The sequence below is a fragment of the Salvia hispanica genome, chromosome 3 (assembly GCF_029641045.1).
Source record: "Salvia hispanica isolate PSC_SH4W2 chromosome 3, Shi_PSC_v1, whole genome shotgun sequence".
In the NCBI taxonomy this organism is placed as follows: domain Eukaryota; kingdom Viridiplantae; phylum Streptophyta; class Magnoliopsida; order Lamiales; family Lamiaceae; genus Salvia; species Salvia hispanica.
In genome coordinates this window covers 46097652-46116855 of record NC_142694.1, presented here as the reverse complement: position 1 = coordinate 46116855, position 19204 = coordinate 46097652, and the positions used below count along the sequence as shown (strand labels likewise).

Sequence of the window (19204 nt, the reverse complement as noted above, 5' to 3'; positions counted from 1 at the left end):
GATCTTTCGATCTACGTCCATAGACAACAAAATGAAACTTTATTCACCTCACTATCGAGATTACACACTCTCAGATCGAGCTCTATCCTCACTGTGTAAAGAAAGCTAAAACCGCAATAAGCTATCTATGAAACAGAGTGAATTCGCGAGAGAGACTAAGTGATTGAGTTATAACGCGCGTGTGTGTAGATCTCCTTTTATGAATGCTATGAACTAGAAACAAAGAGAGGTAGTTCATGTAACAAACTCCAGCTGTTACTTTCGCTCATCAACCTCCAACGGCTACTTTTGAGCTGACGTGGATAACCGATTTTCCAACGGCCATTTGTTTCTTGAAGTCGATCATCTTTCGCATGGACACACAACTCCACCTTCTCTCTTATACACCAAACTCATCACATTCGCATACTACAAATACTGTACAAATACTATAAGGTGGAAAATGTAATTTTAATTATAACACATAATCATGTAGTGTTAGAACAAATTTAATTGATAAGAGCAATTAAAAATATAAATTGAATGTATTTGGTTAATATAATATTGATATCTAATGCTCTTTTAATTCCTTCGAATAAATTCTCAATTCACCAAACATTTTAATGCTAGGTTTTAAAAGGAAAAATATTTTTTTGTGTTTAATTCTTATTCTTGTTAAAAAATAGGGTCACACACACTCACTAATTTTTTATTTCATTATGTGATTTTGGATGTTTTAATAATTTTAATTAAAATTTAAAATAAGAAAAAATATGTACACTGGAAAAAATAGTGTATGAAACAATCGAGAAGCAGAGCAGAGACCAAAAATTGAACCCCTAAAGCTAAAGTTCCGCCGCGAAATAAATAGCCAAAAAGAAGAGACGGCTACACTCCCAATCAAGAGTGAGAGGAGAAGCAGCAACTAGCGCCAGCAGCTGAAGCAGAGAAGAATGGGAAAAAAACCGAAGAAACCCGGCAAAGGAAAAGAGAAGACGGAGAAGAAAACTGCAAAAGCCGAGGTGAAAAAGGCGCGACGTGAGTCTAAAAAAGTCTCTCCCGAAGATGACATCGATGCTATTTTGGTATACCTACATTCTCCTTCAACTATCAATTCCAAAAAACCATTCTTTCACTTGATTGTTTATTGATTTCACACTTATTCAACTCCATTGTGATTCTGCTGAATGATTGTGAAATGGCTTCTTGGAATTTGTGCAGTTGAGTATACAAAAAGAGGAAGCCAAAAAGAAGGAAGTCCATGTCGAAGATAATGTCCCAGCACCATCTCCAAGATCAAATTGTTCGGTACAACCTCTTTCATTCGTGCCAAGTTTAATTTATAATTGGATTGGAAACTCATGTTTGAATTCTTCTTGTACGTGCAGCTAACTGTTAATCCATTGAAAGAGACCGAACTCGTGCTTTATGGTGGTGAATTTTACAATGGAAACAAGGTTTTTTTCTTTCTTTCTTTCTTGTTATATATCAGTAGAAATTGGAGAATTGACCCAATTGAGTCTGAAGCCTAAGTCAAGTTCCGAACTTTATATGTGGCATGAGCTCATACATACTTTGTCTATAAGTGGTGCTCTGGTAATGACTATTGAGGAAGTGAAGGTGTTGGTTTTCATGACAAGTGTCACGATTATATTGAATTGCATATTTGGTAATCTGTCTTATTGCGGAGATATGAGATGAGGTGAAAAGCAAGGTCCCTCTATTTTTTTTGCAAGTAATGAGTTTGAGATGATTATTGTTTATGCAGACATTCGTTTATGGTGATCTTTACCGGTTTGATGTGGAAAAGCAAGAATGGAAGTTAATTTCGAGCCCCAATAGCCCGCCCCCTAGAAGTGCTCATCAGGCAGTTGCATGGAAGAACTGTCTCTATATTTATGGTATAACGAGACTGCAAGAGAAATTATATCCTTTATTTATAGATAAACTACATTGATCTTGTTTTCTGAATGAATGACGCAATCAGGTGGTGAATTTACATCTCCAAATCAAGAGCGTTTTCATCACTACAAGGTATAGAGTGCTGGTATTAATGAAGCTTTTTTAAATATGGAATTTTGATTCTGAAATGTTCTTATAGGATTTTTGGGTGCTGGACTTAAAAACAAATCAATGGGAGCAACTGAACTATAAAGGTTGCCCTAGTCCACGATCAGGTCACCGAATGGTAAGCTGGAGCTTTCTCATTTGACATGCATCAACTTTGGGGAATTTTAATTATGAGAATTGAAAAGTCATAATGAATTTGTGCTGTCATTCTCTTGCAGGTACTGTACAAGCACAAAATCATAATTTTTGGAGGATTTTATGATACTCTTAGAGAAGTGAGGTAGTTTTCCGGTTCTTTCTCTGCTCCTGTAATACTTCTTGTTCTACAACATTATCACTTCAATATGAACTACTCGATTTATTTATGTCAGCATAAAAGTTGTATCAAACAATTATGAGCAGTATTGCTTGCATAGTGAACTCAAATTACACGTATTTGAGTGTGGATTTGCTTTAAATTCTTCCCAATCGTATTCCTTAATATTTTCTCGTCTATCTGTAAAATATTTACCCTACTGCAGATACTACAATGATCTGCATGTATTCGATCTGGATCAGTATAAGGTATTGTATCAGTTATCTTTGTAATTTGACCTTTTCAGCATATGTTCTCTGGTGCTTGTTTAGTTTCAGATTGTTAACTTAGGCATTTATTACTTTGATTGTAGTGGCAAGAGATAAAACCTAGACCAGGATCCTTGTGGCCTAGTGCTCGAAGTGGATTCCAGTTTGTTGTTTACCAAGATGAGGTGAGTGATGCATGTCGATTTAATAATATAGTACCTTAAAGTGAACTCTTTCTGTCTGCATTAAATACTCTATAATACATGTCAAAATTGTTGGTTGTAGAGATAGCAGCCTAGTTGTTTTATATCAATGTTGTTTGAACTCAATTGTTTGAGGTTATAATATATTGGATTATATTCTAACATTCTTATAATTGACTTTCCATCCCAGATTTATTTATATGGCGGCTACTCAAAAGAGGTTTCATCATCAGACAAAAAAATCTCAGAAAAGGGAAATGTTCATTCAGATATGTGGTGCCTTGATCCTAAAACCTGGGAATGGAATAAGGTATCTATGTTTCCTTCGATACTTATTCACTTTCTTTGTGAAATAAATATGATTCATAGTTACAGAATGACTTTCATTGCTGTTACATGTTAATACAGGATAGCTTTGTTTCTCTTAGATACTCTTTTTCTATTAATAATACATAGTATTTTGCACTTTTAAAAAAAAAATACCACTCTTTTAAAGAAAGCTCCTTTTCAGTTAATCTTTGATACGGATGAGTTCTATGTGACCTATTTTGTGATATGTTCTCAATTTCATAGAAGCAGAACCTAAAATATGTGCTTCGATTTTGAAGCAGAATGATAAAGTTAAAAATAGACCAATCAATGACTATATTTGTTTCTGTGCCTGACCATTTTTTGGTGTATTTTCTACTATGTTTTATGAAGTTCTTTTTATCTGAAGTTTGTTAATACTTTCTTCTCTGTCTCATGTAAAAGGTCAAGAAGACTGGGATGCCTCCTGGACCTCGTGCTGGTTTCTCTATGGCTGTCCATAAGAAGAGGGCACTGTTCTTTGGAGGAGTGGTTGATATGGAAATGGAAGGTCGATATTATGAATTTCTTTTCTTTTCACCTAGCTGATTTAAATGCTTCGCTTTCAGCAACAAAAGAATAATATTTGGAACTGAGTTTTCCCATGAAGTAGTTACGATACTTTAGATTTACAAATTGGGGTGCGAATTAGGTTCAATCATGTTTTATGGCCGCAGCTAGATTTCAAAGTATAATCTGTATTCTACAGTGCATGTATGTCCTCCATAGATTAGATGAAGTGAACAGTAAAATTGCAACCTTTAATTTTGAGGTGTAGTTTTTATATTTTTAGTACTTAATCCTCCTTTTTCTCTTATGCTAAATGAAGAACTTTAAATACTAGTAGTTACTACTAGGACTTTGTTCTCTTTGAGTCAATTAAGCTTATAAATCTGGCCCACGTTTCTGAACAGGTGACGTAATGATGAGCTTGTTCTTGAATGAAATTTATGGTTTCCAACTTGACAACCATCGCTGGTATGAACTGCTTGCTTATAAATTTAGTTATAATTATTATTTCTTGCGCATTTTGTCATCCCTTTACTTTGCTAAGGATGCTGAACCGATGATGATTTGTTCTGTGCCTTAAAAAGGTATCCATTGGAGCTGCGGAAGGAGAAGGCAACGAAACATAAGGTATTCTTGTTGGGATAGTTCCCGAGTTCCAGCTCTTTTTTTGGTCGTCTCGACGTATCCACATGCCTGACTCCTCCCTTGGTTCATGTCTCTACAGTTAAAGAAGGATTCTGACGAGATGAAAGTTGCAGAAAGGCAAAATGTATCATCTCTCGACGAAGATGAAAATTCCGATGATGATGCTGACATGGATATTGACGTAAAAACTATATCTGCTAGTTTGCATAAAAAAGTGACAGTTGTTGATAACGAAGAAGTATCTGGATCTAGCAAGAAATTCGCGGTGCAAGAATCTGATTTACCAGAGGTTTATTACATCCGTCCTGTGCCTTTCGTTTGTGTTTGATGAATTGTCTATTGAACTATTTATCTCTCGTTTGCAGATAGTGAAACCTTGTGGACGGATCAATTCATGTATGGTCGTTGGAAAAGATATGTTATATTTGTACGGTGGCATGATGGAGATCAAGGATCAAGAGATTACTCTTGATGATATGTATGCACTCAACCTTAGTAAACTGGATGAATGGAAGTGCATCATTCCGGTTGGTGTCTATCTTGCTCATGCTATCTATTTACGTTTCTGGGTTCTGTTTTGTGTTCGGGGCTATTGTACTTAAGTCCTTCTGTATCCGTTTTGTACAGGCATCTGAATCAGAATGGATTGAAGTATCAGATGATGAAGAACAGGATGAAGATGAAGACGAAGATGATAGTGAAGACGAAGACTCTGGCAGTGAAGATGACAGTGACAAATCTGAGGATGCGGATGGAGACGTGGAGGTATTTTCTCATGTCAATAGAACACTGAAAAATATGCTATTTTCACTTCTAGATTTTACAGAGACGAAAACGTGCTTTATTTCTTATTGCGTTTGCTGCAACAGATGGGGGATGCCGTTGCTATAATAAAGGGAGAAGGAAAAACCCTCCGGAGGAAGGAGAGACGGATCAAGATTGAACAAATCAGAGTCACCCTCGGCCTTTCTGATTCACAGAGAACGCCAACGGTACTTGCTGCAACCCGTTCCATATTGAGCAACTTCATTATGTCGCCAAATCTTGCATATATGTTTCTAAATTTATTTCGTTCTTAAACTTTATATGTAAAGCCCGGGGAGTCTCTCAAGGACTTCTACAAACGTACGGATATGTACTGGCAAATGGCTGCTTATGAGCATACACAGCACACGGGAAAGGTCAGTCTTAGCGTGGATCGTACAAAGATCAATGGTCCAGATTGAGTTTTACTTATTACGAAAGGAAAATGTTATGTTTGCATTCCATTGGTGTTGTTGGATTAAGGTTTTTTGGTGCTGCAGGAACTCCGTAAAGATGGATTTGATCTTGCTAAGACGAGGTACAAGGAACTGAAACCGATACTTGATGAGGTAACATCGTCTCCTCTTTCACCAGTTGATTTCAAGAATCAGCGCGTGCTAACGTTCACTCTTTCGTCGTTGACACGTTTCTGCAGTTGGCAATCTTGGAGGCGGAGCAGAAGGTGGAAGAGGCAGAGGCACCGGAGTCTAGTGGCTCGAGGAAGAAGGGCGCCAAGAAAGGCAAGCTTTCGGCCGGAAGGTGAAGAGGAAATTTGCTTAGTTGAAATTTTTTTCACATTTTGAGCAAATTCTGAATAGTGTTTGTTATATGAAATTAAATCCTTCCTTTCGGGTTTGATTTTTTGTTAATTTTGATGAAAATAGTACTCCAGTGTTTAGAAAAGCTAAATTAAACTTGAGTTATGAAACTAGAATTTTTATTTATCGGAGAATAGAATTAAATCTGTGTTGAGCAAATCTTTGTAAACAAAATTTAAGAAATCTAGTGTTTTTGGCATTGAGAGTGAAAAAGAGTTATTTTAATGTGGTTTGTATTGTTGAAAAAGAGTTATTATAGTAACAATTTGAAGAATCCGACCTAGAGGATATATTTATTCAATTTTAGTTTTCCGGCCAGGTTTTATTTTTGGGATATTTTGATTCAGTTCCCTTTTATTTTTCATTTTTTAAAAAATTTTCAATTCGATTTGATTAAAAAGCGAACTAAAACTCAAAACAATATTGTAAGATAAAATGAATGCAATTAAACAACTCAACTTTTGTTTCTAAATCCACCCCCCAAAAAATGAAATTGTGTAGCTACTTAAGTTTACAATAATTGCTTAATAAATTGAAATTATTAAATTTTACTTCGTTGACAAGTTCATAATAGTAACTTAATAAAATAAAAGTACTCATTGTAACTGTAATTAATCTCTGAATGTCCCTTATAGGATTATATTTGAAAAAAAAACTTAGGAACAAAATGCATAGCTAGCTCCAAATTCAAACATTTTTTAGTATCATGTTATACTTTCAACTCTGGTGCTCCCTTTAGAATTCTTTCTGAGACACAAAATTTTATAGTGTATCATTTGAAAAATGAAATAGAGATAAATGATAGTATTTCAAATTATAAAAATATAAGTATTACTTCAAATGAGATAATACGAAAATAAATTTTAAATAGTAGGAGTAGTACTACTAGAACTAATATTTTCGGAATTTGAATTTATTGAAAAATATTGGTAATAAATTTACCAAAAACAAAAAAACACTGATTTATTTACGAGTATTTCGACAATTTAGAACCCTAGCTAAAACCCCCAATCTTATTCTCAGTTACCGTTTCCGGCGAAGAAACAAATTCGAGACAATGGCGTTTAGGGCCAGAGAGATGATGAAGAAACTTGTGAAGAAAATCGGAGGCGAACAGAATCTAGCTCCGGGAGTGAAAGATGAGTTGAAAAAATGGGTGCCGGATCGCAAAATCGTCATGGCCCGTGCCAACCGCGGCCTCTTCGCCGGCCGCCATATCCAATTCGGCAATCGCGTCAGTGAAGACGGAGGCAACAAGTCTGTATGTTTACGTGCATATGTCATTATTTTTTGGTTTCATAGCAATCGATTGAAGGAAGGAATAATTGCTAATTGCAGTCTGATTATGTGTGCTTTCATCTCACCTTTGATCGTATAACCGTGTATGATTTGAGCTGCTATGTTTGCATAGTTTAGTGTTTGATTTTTTATGAGCTTGCTGATTTAGTATTATAAGGATTCATAAACTGGAGAGCTTACTAGGAAGAGATTTGGCTAAGTGTAGATCCTTAATGTTATTGCCGATCATCTCGATTAATTCGATTTGGGACGATCATCTTGTTTAATTCGATTTGAACTGGTGTGGTGGAGTTTACTAATTATTGTTGGTGAAGAACTGCAGAAGCTGTATTTCTCTGTATTTATGACTTTGATATTTCAAAGAAGTAAATTGATGGAAATTTTAGCTCGGTCTTGTTGAGAAAATGTCTGATGTTTGGTAACATCTATAGGCTTGATCATTTGTTTAACTATGGAGATTATTCAGTTCTAGCCATTGGCTCTGTGCTGCCTTCTTCTGAATTTCGTATATTCCCAATCTTGAATTTCTTGACTTGGCAACTATTCTAGGACGAAGAGGTGTTGGAAGCCCAATATGCAGGAGAAGCGGCTCTTCAGTTACATTCTTGATCGTCAAATCCGTGTCAAGGTGACTACTCATGCGCTGCGCTGCATAGACAAGGCAGGCGGAATCGATGAGTACTTGCTCAAGACTCCACACCACAAGATGGACACAGAAATGGGTCTTTTCTGGAAGGTTAAGATTGAGAAGATGTATCAAGACCTTGGAGGGAAGCAGGTCGTCTTCTTTGCACCTGAAGATGAGGCCAGCTTCGAAGAAAAATTCAATGAACTGAGATTAGAACAGAAGGCTGGACGTAGGGACGCCAGGAGAAAGATGTATGGTTCTGCATCCAAGCAAGAGCCAACCAAGGATGGAATAGATGCGGGGGAAGTCAGTGAACCTGCGACGTCAAAAAATGAAGATGGGAGCTCTCATACCAACTTCCATGAGCCACTGGTCGCGAATGCTTAGAGATACGTCGGTTCTGCACGTGGCAGTCTTCGACTCGTCTTCTGGCATTTCCACCAGATATGCCCCACTGCATCTCGGCAAGAATGACCAGTTCTGTTGGCTTATTACAGTGACTACATAAGTTCTCCACTTTTTGGAATGTATGTTGGAATTCTACTGCCAAAATAGTTGATGACTGACAAGTAAATAGGTTTTCTGGTATTTTCAGTAGTGTGTGTTTTTGTACTTTGCATATTTATTTCAACTCGATTCTCAAGAACATGAACTAGTTGTATGATAAAGAGTAAAGAAGTGCAATAAGTTGAACAATAATGTTAACAAGTCTGAGTGAGTAGCTGTCTCTCTTCTCTGATTATCTCTATCATCACATCTCTCGACACTCTCCACATCTATCCTTTTCCAAACTGAAACCTCCCAATCCCCACGCTGCCACCGAACTCGCCGGCGGCGGCAAGTCTCAATTCTTTGAATTCCAGAATTTGAGTTTCAAACCCACACCGACCAAATTTCGAAAATTGATGGATTTGGAGAGGTTAGATTCTTCCATGATATACAAAATGTGAAAGGTTCAATATTCCATTGAGTGAAAGCACAGCAGCAAGTATTGAAGAAAAAAAGGTTGGATTTTTTCATATCAGAAAATGGCGGCAAAATTGGGGGTTTCGAGAATTAGAAGATTGGAAGATACATTCATCCCCATATTAAGAAAATGCAACAAGACAAAGTTGTTGAAGAGAATCCATGCCCAAATGGAGAAGTTCTCATTGCTGCAAAGCAATTTCTTGCTCACAAGAATGCTGGAGATCTGCGATCAAACTGGTGAGATTGAGTATGCAAATTTGCTCTTCAAAAGAGTTGCAGACCCAAATATCTTCATATACAACACAATGATCAGAGCCTATACCCGCAACCAAATGTATCTATCAACCATCACCTTGTACAAGTCGATGTTGAGCTGCTTTGAAATTCTTCCTGATAGATTCACGTACCCATTTGTAATTAGGTCAATTGGTGGGATGCCGGATGCTTGTTTGGCGAAGCAGATTCATGGGCATGTCTGCAAATTTGGGCTGATTGATGACAGTATGGTTAAAAATTCTCTCTTGTATATGTATGTCAAGTGTGATGCAATGGCGGAGGCACACAAGGTGTTCGACGAAATGTCTGAGAGAGATGTTGTATCGTGGAACAGCCTCGTCTCCGGCCACATGAGGCTGGGCCAAGTTAGGAAGGCTCGAGCCATGTTTGATGCGATGCAGTGCAAGAACATTGTCTCTTGGACTGTGATGATATCAGGGTACACGAAAAACGGTTGTTTTGCGGAGGCGTTGGATGTGTTTAGGGAAATGCAGATGACCGGGGTGCTGCCGGATTGGGTCAGCTTGGTAGCTGTGTTGCCCGCCTGTGCACAGCTGGGAGCTTTAGAGCTCGGGCGATGGATCCATTTCTACGCGGAGAGGAGGGGTTTCTTAGCTAATACTCGCGTGTGCAATGCATTGATAGAGATGTACACAAAATGTGGAGGAGTGGGGCACGCGTTGCAGCTGTTTGGGGCGATGGAGGAACCAGATGTCGTGTCGTGGAGCACGATGATTGGTGGTTTGGCGAATCACGGGAGGGCTCGCGAAGCTATTGAGTTGTTTGAGGAGATGCAGAAGGCAGAAGTGAAGCCTAATGAGATCACATTCATAGGCTTGTTATCTGCTTGCAGCCACGCAGGTTTGTTGGAGGATGGGCTGAGGTATTTCCATTCAATGGAGAGTGGTTACGGCATGAAGCCTGGGGTGGAGCACTACGGGTGCGTGGTGGATATGTTGGGACGGACAGGACACGTCGATCAGGCCTTGGAGCTCATCAGGGGGATGATGATGAGGCCGGGATCAGCGATATGGGGCTCGCTGCTGAGTTCGTGCAGGGGCAACCGCGATCATCTTGAGACGGCTGTGGTGGCAGCGGAGCAACTCTTGGAGCTGGAGCCAGGGGACACGGGGAACCTGGTGCTGCTTGCTAATATATACGCGGATCTTGGGAAGTGGGGGGAGGTTTCGAGGTTGAGGAAGGTGATGAGAGGGGAGGGGATGAGGGGGAGGAAGCCAGGGTGCAGCCTCATTGAGGTCGACAGCGTGGTGGAGGAGTTCGTGGCCGGGGATGACACGAAGGCATGCTCGGGGGAGGTGTTTCGGATGCTGGGTGTGGTTGCTGTGCATCAGAGGGAAGAGATGTTGGATGATGTGATTGTGTTAGATCATTAGGTACGAAGGAAAGCTCAATTTTGTGTAGGTTTGAATCAACATACAGTCTATAGCACTAGTTTGTAAGAACTGAACCACAAATGTAAAGGTACACAGCTAGTTGAAGTTATAAGTAATTCATTTTAAGTGGGGAACAAAGGCAGGGAATAAGTTGGAATTAACTAAACAAATTGGAAATTAGACAATGCTATTTTTTTTAAATAAAAGAGAAAATATTTCAATTTCAAAAGTGGAATTTGAACCTTAGGCTTAGATATCTATATTCCGAAAAAAAAGTCACAATCTTAATAGCCCGCTACCATGTAGAGTTGATCCAAAATTACAATCAAAATCACAATCCGATAAATATTGCACCCAAGTAGTCTAATAATTCAAGAAGGTTAGCCTGAATTTGAGCAGGTTCGTCCGATTGATATACCTATATTTATCATAAGCCCAAGATACTTTTTTATAGATCATTAGTCTCTAAATTCATGAACTTTAATTCAACTCTGTTATTTCTCAAGTAGTTATAAAAATATTATTATTTTCCAATCTGACTATACTATCCTACATGGCAACCGTGAAAATAACGTAACTTAGTTGAAATTTCTAGTTGAAACAAGGTCGATTCCTCTAATTTCGAATCTTATATTAGTACTCTATCTCTTAAAAATGGTTTATAGTAATTTAATCATAAATGCAAAGTTTATACTCCTAGTAATTTTTTAGACTACTTATAAATTTTATGGAAAATATCATAATTGGGCGAAAGTAAACTTTTATTCTAAGCTTACAAATGGTATTCATTATTGTCGACAGTGTCTTTTAACAGCGAACACAATACCCTTGGTTGAGCACCTCATTGTTCAATCGCCACCAACACTCCCACAATGAGAAACGGTAATTCCATCGCCATCATTGTTCAAATCGCCTTCTGCAAATCTAAACAAAATATGCGAGTATAACACTGCAACGCACTAATATTGTATTTGTATTGAGTTTTTCTGGACAAATTGAATCACATAATTTGATGTAAAACTGCCTTCGGTTTTCAGGCGACAAAAATCAGCCCAGCAAAAGGATCAAGTTCTCAAAGGTATTTACAATTCGCTGCTGTATTGTTTGCGATTCTATCCACACCCTTCAAAATCACGCTTATTTATTGTCTACTTTCTTAATTTCAAGGATGAACATAGGGCTTCGACAGCACAAGACTATAGTTCTCACTTCGGAGAAGATTTGGAGGATGATCCTCGTGATGGTACGAATACTTTGATTGAATTGAATTGAATTAAATTCAGAATTTATTTTTCTTTTGAACTAGTGTGTATTGAGTTGCTTGATTTGTATTCTAGGTGATGGGAAAAAGAGGGATTTCTCGAAATTGGAACTCAAACCCGATCACATGAATCGGCCCTTATGGGCTTGTGCCGATGGTCGGATTTTCCTTGAAACTTTTTCCACGTTATACAAACAGGCGTATGATTTCCTCATTGCTATTGCTGAACCTGTTTGCAGGTATAATTTAGTTGCATTTGGTACAATATGTGTTTACCAAATATAGCACTTGATAGTTAACAAATATAGATGCTTCCTTGCTAGTAAGTGTACTCGTGTAATTGTCTAAACCCCAAGTTTATGTTAATTCAGGGACAAAAATTTCACTAGTGTTCTCGTTTAGTGAACTTGTTTTGTTAGTGTTTCGGAAATATATTGTTCGTAGTATACGTCTCTGATAATATTGAAGCAATAAAGTACTATCGTGTGACTCCTGTCCTGAATGATATGTTCCCAAATCATAAGAGGTTGATTTGACTAATTGACTGAGTAGTAACTAGTAAGCCTGCTATTTTAATGAAGAAGGTTATATATATGTATGGCTTTTGTTTGCTCATTTGCTCTTTAATAGTTGTTATGTGCATTTTGATATTTTGGGGAAGGATTTGATGTGCATGTTGCTCTACAGGCCAGAGTCGATGCACGAGTACAACTTGACTCCTCATTCTTTATATGCAGCAGTGTCAGTGGGACTTGAGACAGAAACCATCATATCTGTCTTGAATAAACTATCAAAAACCAAGCTTCCTAAAGAAATGATTGATTTCATTCATAATTCTACGGCTAATTACGGCAAAGTGAAGTTGGTCCTGAAGAAGAACAAATACTTCGTGGAATCCCCATTTCCAGATGTAAGATATGTTGCTGCAGTCGGGTTTAGGAAATGTGGGGTGCTATGATACATAATTGACTCTTTTCTCCAGGTGTTAAAGACGTTGCTTAAAGACGATGTTATAGGACGAGCTAGAATTTCCTCAGAGGTATGTATTTAGGGAGATTAGCTACTAGTACAATCTAACTATCACACTAAATACAGTAGTCGTATAAGATTTTGACTGTTGCTTCTTCAGGGATCACGTGGAGCTGATGGGTTTACACTTGGAAAATCTGCTGTTGAAATAGATGGTATTGGTACTCATGAAGAGTTGCTTAATGAAGCTGAGTTGGCAGCCGCAGCTGAAGAAAAAGAAACTCATGCATTTGAAATTGACCCTACTCAGGTTGGTTCTTTGATGATTTCAAGTCAATATCTGAGTTTCTTGTTGCTTCTAATATATTCAACGGCCACTGGCTGCATTCCTAATTTGCATTGTATTGGTTTTTTTAAGTATTTTGTTGAGAGATTTGTTTAATCCAGTTAGTTTTGATTATTCCATATGAATAAACTATAATAACTCTGTTTCCTAATTGATGAGTCCTTAAAATGGTGTGCAAGCATTGTGCATAATTATAGTGGTGGAACCATCTGCTGCCGAAATCCAACAATAGAATTTTCCCATGTAACTCTGTTTGTTCCTACCTTTACTGACCAGAATTAGCTGGTTGGGGAATTGACTATTTTTTAGTTACAGAAATTTTCTATTCATGCTTTCCTATTTTACCTTTGATTGGCTTAGGTCAATAAATTTGAGAAGTATAATGTGCCAAACCTCTCAAGATTAACGTAGATTGCTTTCTGATAAATGGCTTCTTTTTTTTCAGGTTGAAAATGTGAAGCAACGATGTTTACCTAATGCTTTAAATTACCCAATGTTGGAGGAGTACGACTTCAGAAATGATCCGGTCAGTAGCTTCAAAATCTGCACAGGGGTTAAGCTAGGAGCTTGACTTTAAAACTGTGAGTGGGAACATCTATAGAAAAGTTCCACTGATGTTGTAAACATTGCAGGTCAATCCTGATCTTGAGGTAGAGTTGAAGCCCCATGCGCAACCACGTCCTTATCAAGAAAAGAGTCTCAGCAAGATGTTTGGAAATGGTAATGATCTTCATATCCAACACACAGATACTACTCATTATTCAAAATTTGTGTAAGATCTTTAGGGTCATCTATTGTTTATTTGTATATCACAAGCTTAAACTTGAGAATATATGAGGATTTAAGTTAGGTAGCAATAAGGAGTGGTGGTAGTGTTTCTAATGATATTTAAAGACTTGAGGAAATGAAGCATCTGTTTTACATTTATTCTTGGGGCAATCTTTTTTCTAAAATTGGTTTTCTATTCTTTACCATGACTTAGGCAGATTATATGCTCTTCCTATGCATCAAAATGGGTCTGATCCCTCGTCTTAATTAATTCTCTTGTGGTTTGGAGATCACATGTGGGGCATTGCATTTGGGAATATGGATTAAGCTTTAGGGGTTTAGGGCCCTGTACAAGAACTTGTATCATGCTAAGTCAAAGTTTGCTGACATTTCAGGCAGGGCCCGTTCTGGTATTATTGTGCTACCTTGTGGTGCGGGGAAATCTTTAGTTGGTGTATCTGCAGCTTGCAGAATAAGAAAAAGTTGTCTTTGTTTGGCTACCAATGCGGTGTCTGTGGATCAATGGGCTTTCCAGTTCAAATTGTGGTCAACCATCAAAGAAGATCAAATATGTCGTTTTACATCTGACAGCAAAGAAAGATTCCGTGGCAATGCTGGGGTGGTGGTGACAACATATAATATGATTGCATTTGGTGGAAAACGTTCTGAAGAAGCAGAAAAGATAATTGAAGACATAAGGAATCGAGAATGGGGACTTCTTCTCATGGATGAGGTAATGTGTTATCTGTAAATAGTTTGTCTTTACCCATTGTATATTGGGTGAATATGAAGCTTCTCTGGATTTAAGATGTGGCATACATGCTCATCTCTTCAAAATATCAGGTGCACGTGGTTCCTGCTCAAATGTTCAGGAAGGTCATCGCTCTAACTAAATCTCACTGCAAACTCGGGCTCACTGGTTTGTATTTTTCTAATCTAAATAAGTAAATGCAATAGTATTTATCATTCATCAAGATTTTCCTGTTATGCTGATTTGATGAAGAATAATTCATTGTTACCAACTGGTTTGCAGCCACTCTTGTGAGAGAGGATGAAAGGATTACAGATTTGAACTTCCTAATTGGTCCAAAGTTGTATGAGGCAAATTGGTTGGATCTTGTCAAAGGAGGATTTATCGCAAATGTTCAATGTGCAGAAGTTTGGTGTCCAATGACAAAGGAATTCTTCGCCGAGTACTTGAAGAAAGAAAATTCAAAGAAAAAACAGGCAAGGAAATAACTCCAACTATATATTTTTGAAAGTTAAATCTGTGCTCAACATGATCAATCAGCCGTCCTCATATCCTCCTAATTAAGTTCCTCAACTCCTCATGTAATTTGCTTCCTCATCATCTTCAGTGACCACCATCTTCATTCAAGGGCCTTTTAGTTAAGTAGCCCAATCAAAATTTGTAAATAGAACTGTAAAGCGGAAATCCTTAATTGAATTTCACTTGTGAACTCATTTTATTGTGGCTTCCGCCTTCAGAGCTCTAACAATATTGCATGGTTTTCATTCATGGTTAATTGGCTGTGTGTATTTATTTCCGTGTCACCTCTGATATCTGTTTGTCTTTCTACCTTTCAGGCTCTTTATGTGATGAACCCCAATAAGTTCCGGGCTTGTGAGTTCCTTATCCGATTCCATGAACAGCAGCGTGGTGATAAGATTATAGTTTTTGCAGATAATCTTTTTGCTCTGACAGAATATGCAATGAAGCTTCGAAAACCTATGATTTATGGTGCCACCAGGTTAGTTCGTACCTCCCACTCTCTAAAATGAAAAAAGAAAAAGAACACTCCATCCATTAGAATTATACTGTTTCGTAATATATTCTTAATTTATAATTTGCAGCCATCCTGAAAGAACAAAAATTCTTGAAGCATTTAAAACCAGTCGAGATGTGAATACCATTTTTCTCTCAAAGGTATGGCAACAACCAACTTATCTTACCCTAATGTTTATGAATGTGTTGAAGCTGTAATTGGTCGGCAGCACTAAATAAGTACGCTTATGATGTTTGCAGCAAGCATATCACTTGATGTAACTATTTTCGACTATCACTTAGTCATGTGACAGAACTGACTATTACTTATATAGTCATGTGACAGAACCCTATGCTTAATTATGTTTCAGAATGCCGCATTGACTATTTATAATGTGATACTGTATATGATAAAACTCAATTTACATAGGACATGAAATGATGAAATACATCTAAGGTTATACCTAATCACTGGGATTCGAATTCTCTTATGGTGATGTATGATGTAAAAAGGGAAGATAATTGCTTGCTGTACGCTTTACAGGTCGGTGATAATTCTATAGATATTCCCGAGGCTAATGTGATAATTCAGATTTCATCACATGCTGGTTCAAGGCGTCAAGAGGCTCAACGACTTGGGCGTATTCTCAGGGCCAAGGTAGGTTCTCTAGATGCCTGTGCATAGCTAACAAATTTGATCATTCTATGCTACACGGTAGAATGCTCTCAGAAAGAATTCTCGAACATTCACCGTGTTCATCTGTGTGCATGTCTTTTAAGTATGGGAAAATATACCTGGCATTTTCATATGGTTCTTAGCTTCTTCTTAGACGATTTGTTAGCATGGTATGCGATGGGCATGGTGTTAACTATATAGTAGTTGCTCCCTCCTTCATTATTGGAACCTGTATAAACCTCAAGAGCCTGCAGACTCGTACACTTTCTGGGTGGTGACTTTGATTTCAGCATTAAACAACTACTTCCTCCTTCCCAGAATATAAGATGTGTTAACTTATGCACTAGGATTTTGAAATAAGAATTGACGCCATTTTAAGAATTCATTCTCCTCTCTCCCTGAACCTAATGTGATCTTAATCAACATTTAATGTTTTTCTCTGTTTATTCCATAGTCAAATATACTTATAGAGCCAAAAAAAACAAGCTCCAAAATTCTTTTTTTGCATTCAACCACATGAATATTAGATGAGGGAGTTGGAAACTGGAAGATTTAATGGAGAGAGATAAATAATCTTGGTCAAAGAGAAAATCTTATATTGTGAAACAAAACAAAAGCCTAAAACATCTTTTATTTCGGTGAGGAGGGAATATGGGTTGTTTCTAAGTGGATCTTCCAACAATATGTTTAAGACTCTCAGCTGTGTTCATCTCACTGTTGTTTCTTATTTCTCCCATTAATTCCACTATCTCTCTTCACATCAGGAAGTATCTTGGATTTAAGTCTTACTCTGTAAATTTTCTTGGTTGTAGGGGAAGCCTCAAGACAGGGTTGCTGGAGGCAAGGAAGAGTACAATGCATTTTTCTACTCTCTTGTATCTACGGACACTCAGGTATCTTAGGTTTCTAAATTCAAAATATATTTCCGTATTGGTAATTCACTTATGATCATACCATTTTTGTGATGTAGGAGATGTATTATTCAACAAAAAGGCAGCAGTTTTTGATTGATCAAGGTTATAGTTTTAAGGTACCATATCAACATCCATTATGTTGCTTTTCTGGCACAAATACCATCTTTTCACTACGTTTTGTTTTGACCTTTGCAATCTGTTTCAGGTGATCACAAGCTTGCCACCAGCTGATACAGGCCCCGAGTTGAGCTACCACCACCTTGATGATCAGCTTGCACTTCTTGGAAAGGTGCTTCTAAACATGAATAGCTCATCATATAATTTGAGACGTTTTCTACTTCTATAATGATACTAATATCTTACTCGTTTCCCCCCTAAAAGGTACTAAGTGCAGGAGACAATGAAGTTGGGCTGGAGCAACTAGAAGAAGATGCAGATGATATTGCACTTCAGAAAGCCCGTCGCTCAGCTGGATCCATGAGCGCAATGTCTGGAGCCAACGGAAGGGTATACATGGAGTATAGGTACGCATCGTGCTACCTTGCCGTATTGGTTGTGAAATACGTCGTGCTGTATCTGACCTCGTTCGTCTCTTGATTGCAGTACTGGTAAAAAACTACAAGGCCAGGTGAAGAGTAAACCTAAGGATCCGGCTAAGAGGCATCACTTGTTCAAGAAACGGTTTGGCTGATGCGTCGAATCTGCACACATCAAGTCTAAAGAGAAACAGGTATAGTGATATCATAGTATATATACTAGTTAGTTAAACTCTACAAAAATTTTATTTTGGTTGTGTTCTTGTGTTTAACATATCAAACATATGTTGTTTAAATAAAAAGTACTACTAGTTGTCTTTTTTTATTGAACGGCTATGATGATGAATAATTTATATTGTGTACGAGTAATTTGAATGATGGTAGAATTTTTCGTTACTTGTGATAATATGTCAGTGTACTGTTTGTCTGTCACATGACATGAGGAACAATTCAGATGTTTGAATATTTCTATATGCTAAAATCCAATTTCGATTTCGAATGGTAGATTTTATGCCTTCTTTGATTATTATTTTAGTACTATACCTTTTTTACTTGTGAACATAGACCTTTCCTTTAGCCTTTTTTGTAGTAATGATTTTGTTCGAGTTTAAAAAATAAAACGAATTTGTAATAATATATTGGTGGAGTGGAAGTTTGGAACGAAAATTCAATGACAACTTCCATTTGGAAAAGTTGCTTTTTTACATACTTGTGCTCATTATTTTGTTGTTAGTGCTTTTGTACAAGTTTGTCATCTACTATTTGGATTCACGTGCTGTGTTATTTATTCATGTTTTTGTGTCTTTTCAATCATGAATTTTGGATCAGATTAATTTGGAGATATTTGAGGATTGAGATGAGAGCATGATTATATATTAATAAGATTGAGAGCATTATAATATACTCCTACGTACTTGTATTAATAATTTTTAAAAGAATTTAAATTCTCACATCATTCAAATTTGCAACCCACTATGTATTCCGCACACGCACGTACAACACACATTGTGTGCCTTCGCACAAACAATACACACAAAACATACATTACATATCAAAACATTAAAAAATATATAATATTATATGATTATTTACTGTATATAAATAAATAGAATTCAATGCAAAGTCATGCCAAATTTTAACTAAATTTTTTGGCTTATCAAAAATTTGAATTAAAAAATTATTTAATTTTTGATTTACTTTCTTAAATTACAATTTATAACACACCATTCTAATTTCATTATACTAGTACTATATAGACACAACACAAAGACTTCTAGTTATTATTTAATGTTTTTAGTTCAAAATTAAAAACGACGACAAAATTTTACTACTATCAAACTTCGTGCTAGTATAGTACTACTGTAGTATTGTTATTTGTTTACAAATACGAACTTTACAGTGGACCTACATCATTGGCCCATTTAAGATTAGGATTCACACACCAGATACTCAATCCGTCCAT

At 37.1% G+C, this 19204-nt stretch overlaps 4 protein-coding genes across 4 annotated transcripts; all 4 read left to right on the top strand.

The window, feature by feature from the left end:
• The first annotated feature begins 786 nt into the window (after positions 1 to 786).
• On the top strand, positions 787 to 6067 carry LOC125208869 (Galactose oxidase/kelch repeat superfamily protein). The gene is made up of 20 exons (XM_048108364.2): positions 787 to 1064; positions 1201 to 1287; positions 1368 to 1436; positions 1748 to 1880; positions 1967 to 2013; positions 2081 to 2167; positions 2268 to 2329; positions 2571 to 2613; positions 2718 to 2798; positions 3007 to 3126; positions 3570 to 3675; positions 4079 to 4142; positions 4259 to 4301; positions 4399 to 4608; positions 4685 to 4846; positions 4947 to 5084; positions 5189 to 5311; positions 5414 to 5500; positions 5624 to 5692; positions 5779 to 6067. The coding sequence occupies exons 1-20, from the start codon at positions 933 to 935 to the stop codon at positions 5884 to 5886; spliced, it is 1971 nt and encodes a 656-aa protein (XP_047964321.1). The 5' UTR covers positions 787 to 932; the 3' UTR covers positions 5887 to 6067.
• An 838-nt stretch (positions 6068 to 6905) lies between these two features.
• Positions 6906 to 8576, top strand: LOC125211821 (uncharacterized). The gene is made up of 2 exons (XM_048111759.2): positions 6906 to 7198; positions 7790 to 8576. The coding sequence occupies exons 1-2, from the start codon at positions 6999 to 7001 to the stop codon at positions 8253 to 8255; spliced, it is 666 nt and encodes a 221-aa protein (XP_047967716.1). The 5' UTR covers positions 6906 to 6998; the 3' UTR covers positions 8256 to 8576.
• A 103-nt stretch (positions 8577 to 8679) lies between these two features.
• MEF21 (mitochondrial editing factor 21) lies at positions 8680 to 10633 on the top strand. Its single transcript, XM_048118316.2, has one exon. The coding sequence runs from the start codon at positions 8897 to 8899 to the stop codon at positions 10505 to 10507; it is 1611 nt and encodes a 536-aa protein (XP_047974273.1). The 5' UTR covers positions 8680 to 8896; the 3' UTR covers positions 10508 to 10633.
• A 635-nt stretch (positions 10634 to 11268) lies between these two features.
• On the top strand, positions 11269 to 18067 carry LOC125214832 (general transcription and DNA repair factor IIH helicase/translocase subunit XPB1-like). The gene is made up of 20 exons (XM_048116003.2): positions 11269 to 11389; positions 11545 to 11585; positions 11675 to 11750; positions 11845 to 12007; positions 12456 to 12678; positions 12751 to 12807; positions 12898 to 13047; positions 13529 to 13609; positions 13716 to 13803; positions 14247 to 14584; positions 14695 to 14770; positions 14885 to 15078; positions 15439 to 15602; positions 15706 to 15778; positions 16161 to 16274; positions 17105 to 17185; positions 17263 to 17322; positions 17412 to 17495; positions 17588 to 17730; positions 17810 to 18067. The coding sequence occupies exons 1-20, from the start codon at positions 11380 to 11382 to the stop codon at positions 17895 to 17897; spliced, it is 2304 nt and encodes a 767-aa protein (XP_047971960.1). The 5' UTR covers positions 11269 to 11379; the 3' UTR covers positions 17898 to 18067.
• Positions 18068 to 19204: the final 1137 nt, after the last annotated feature.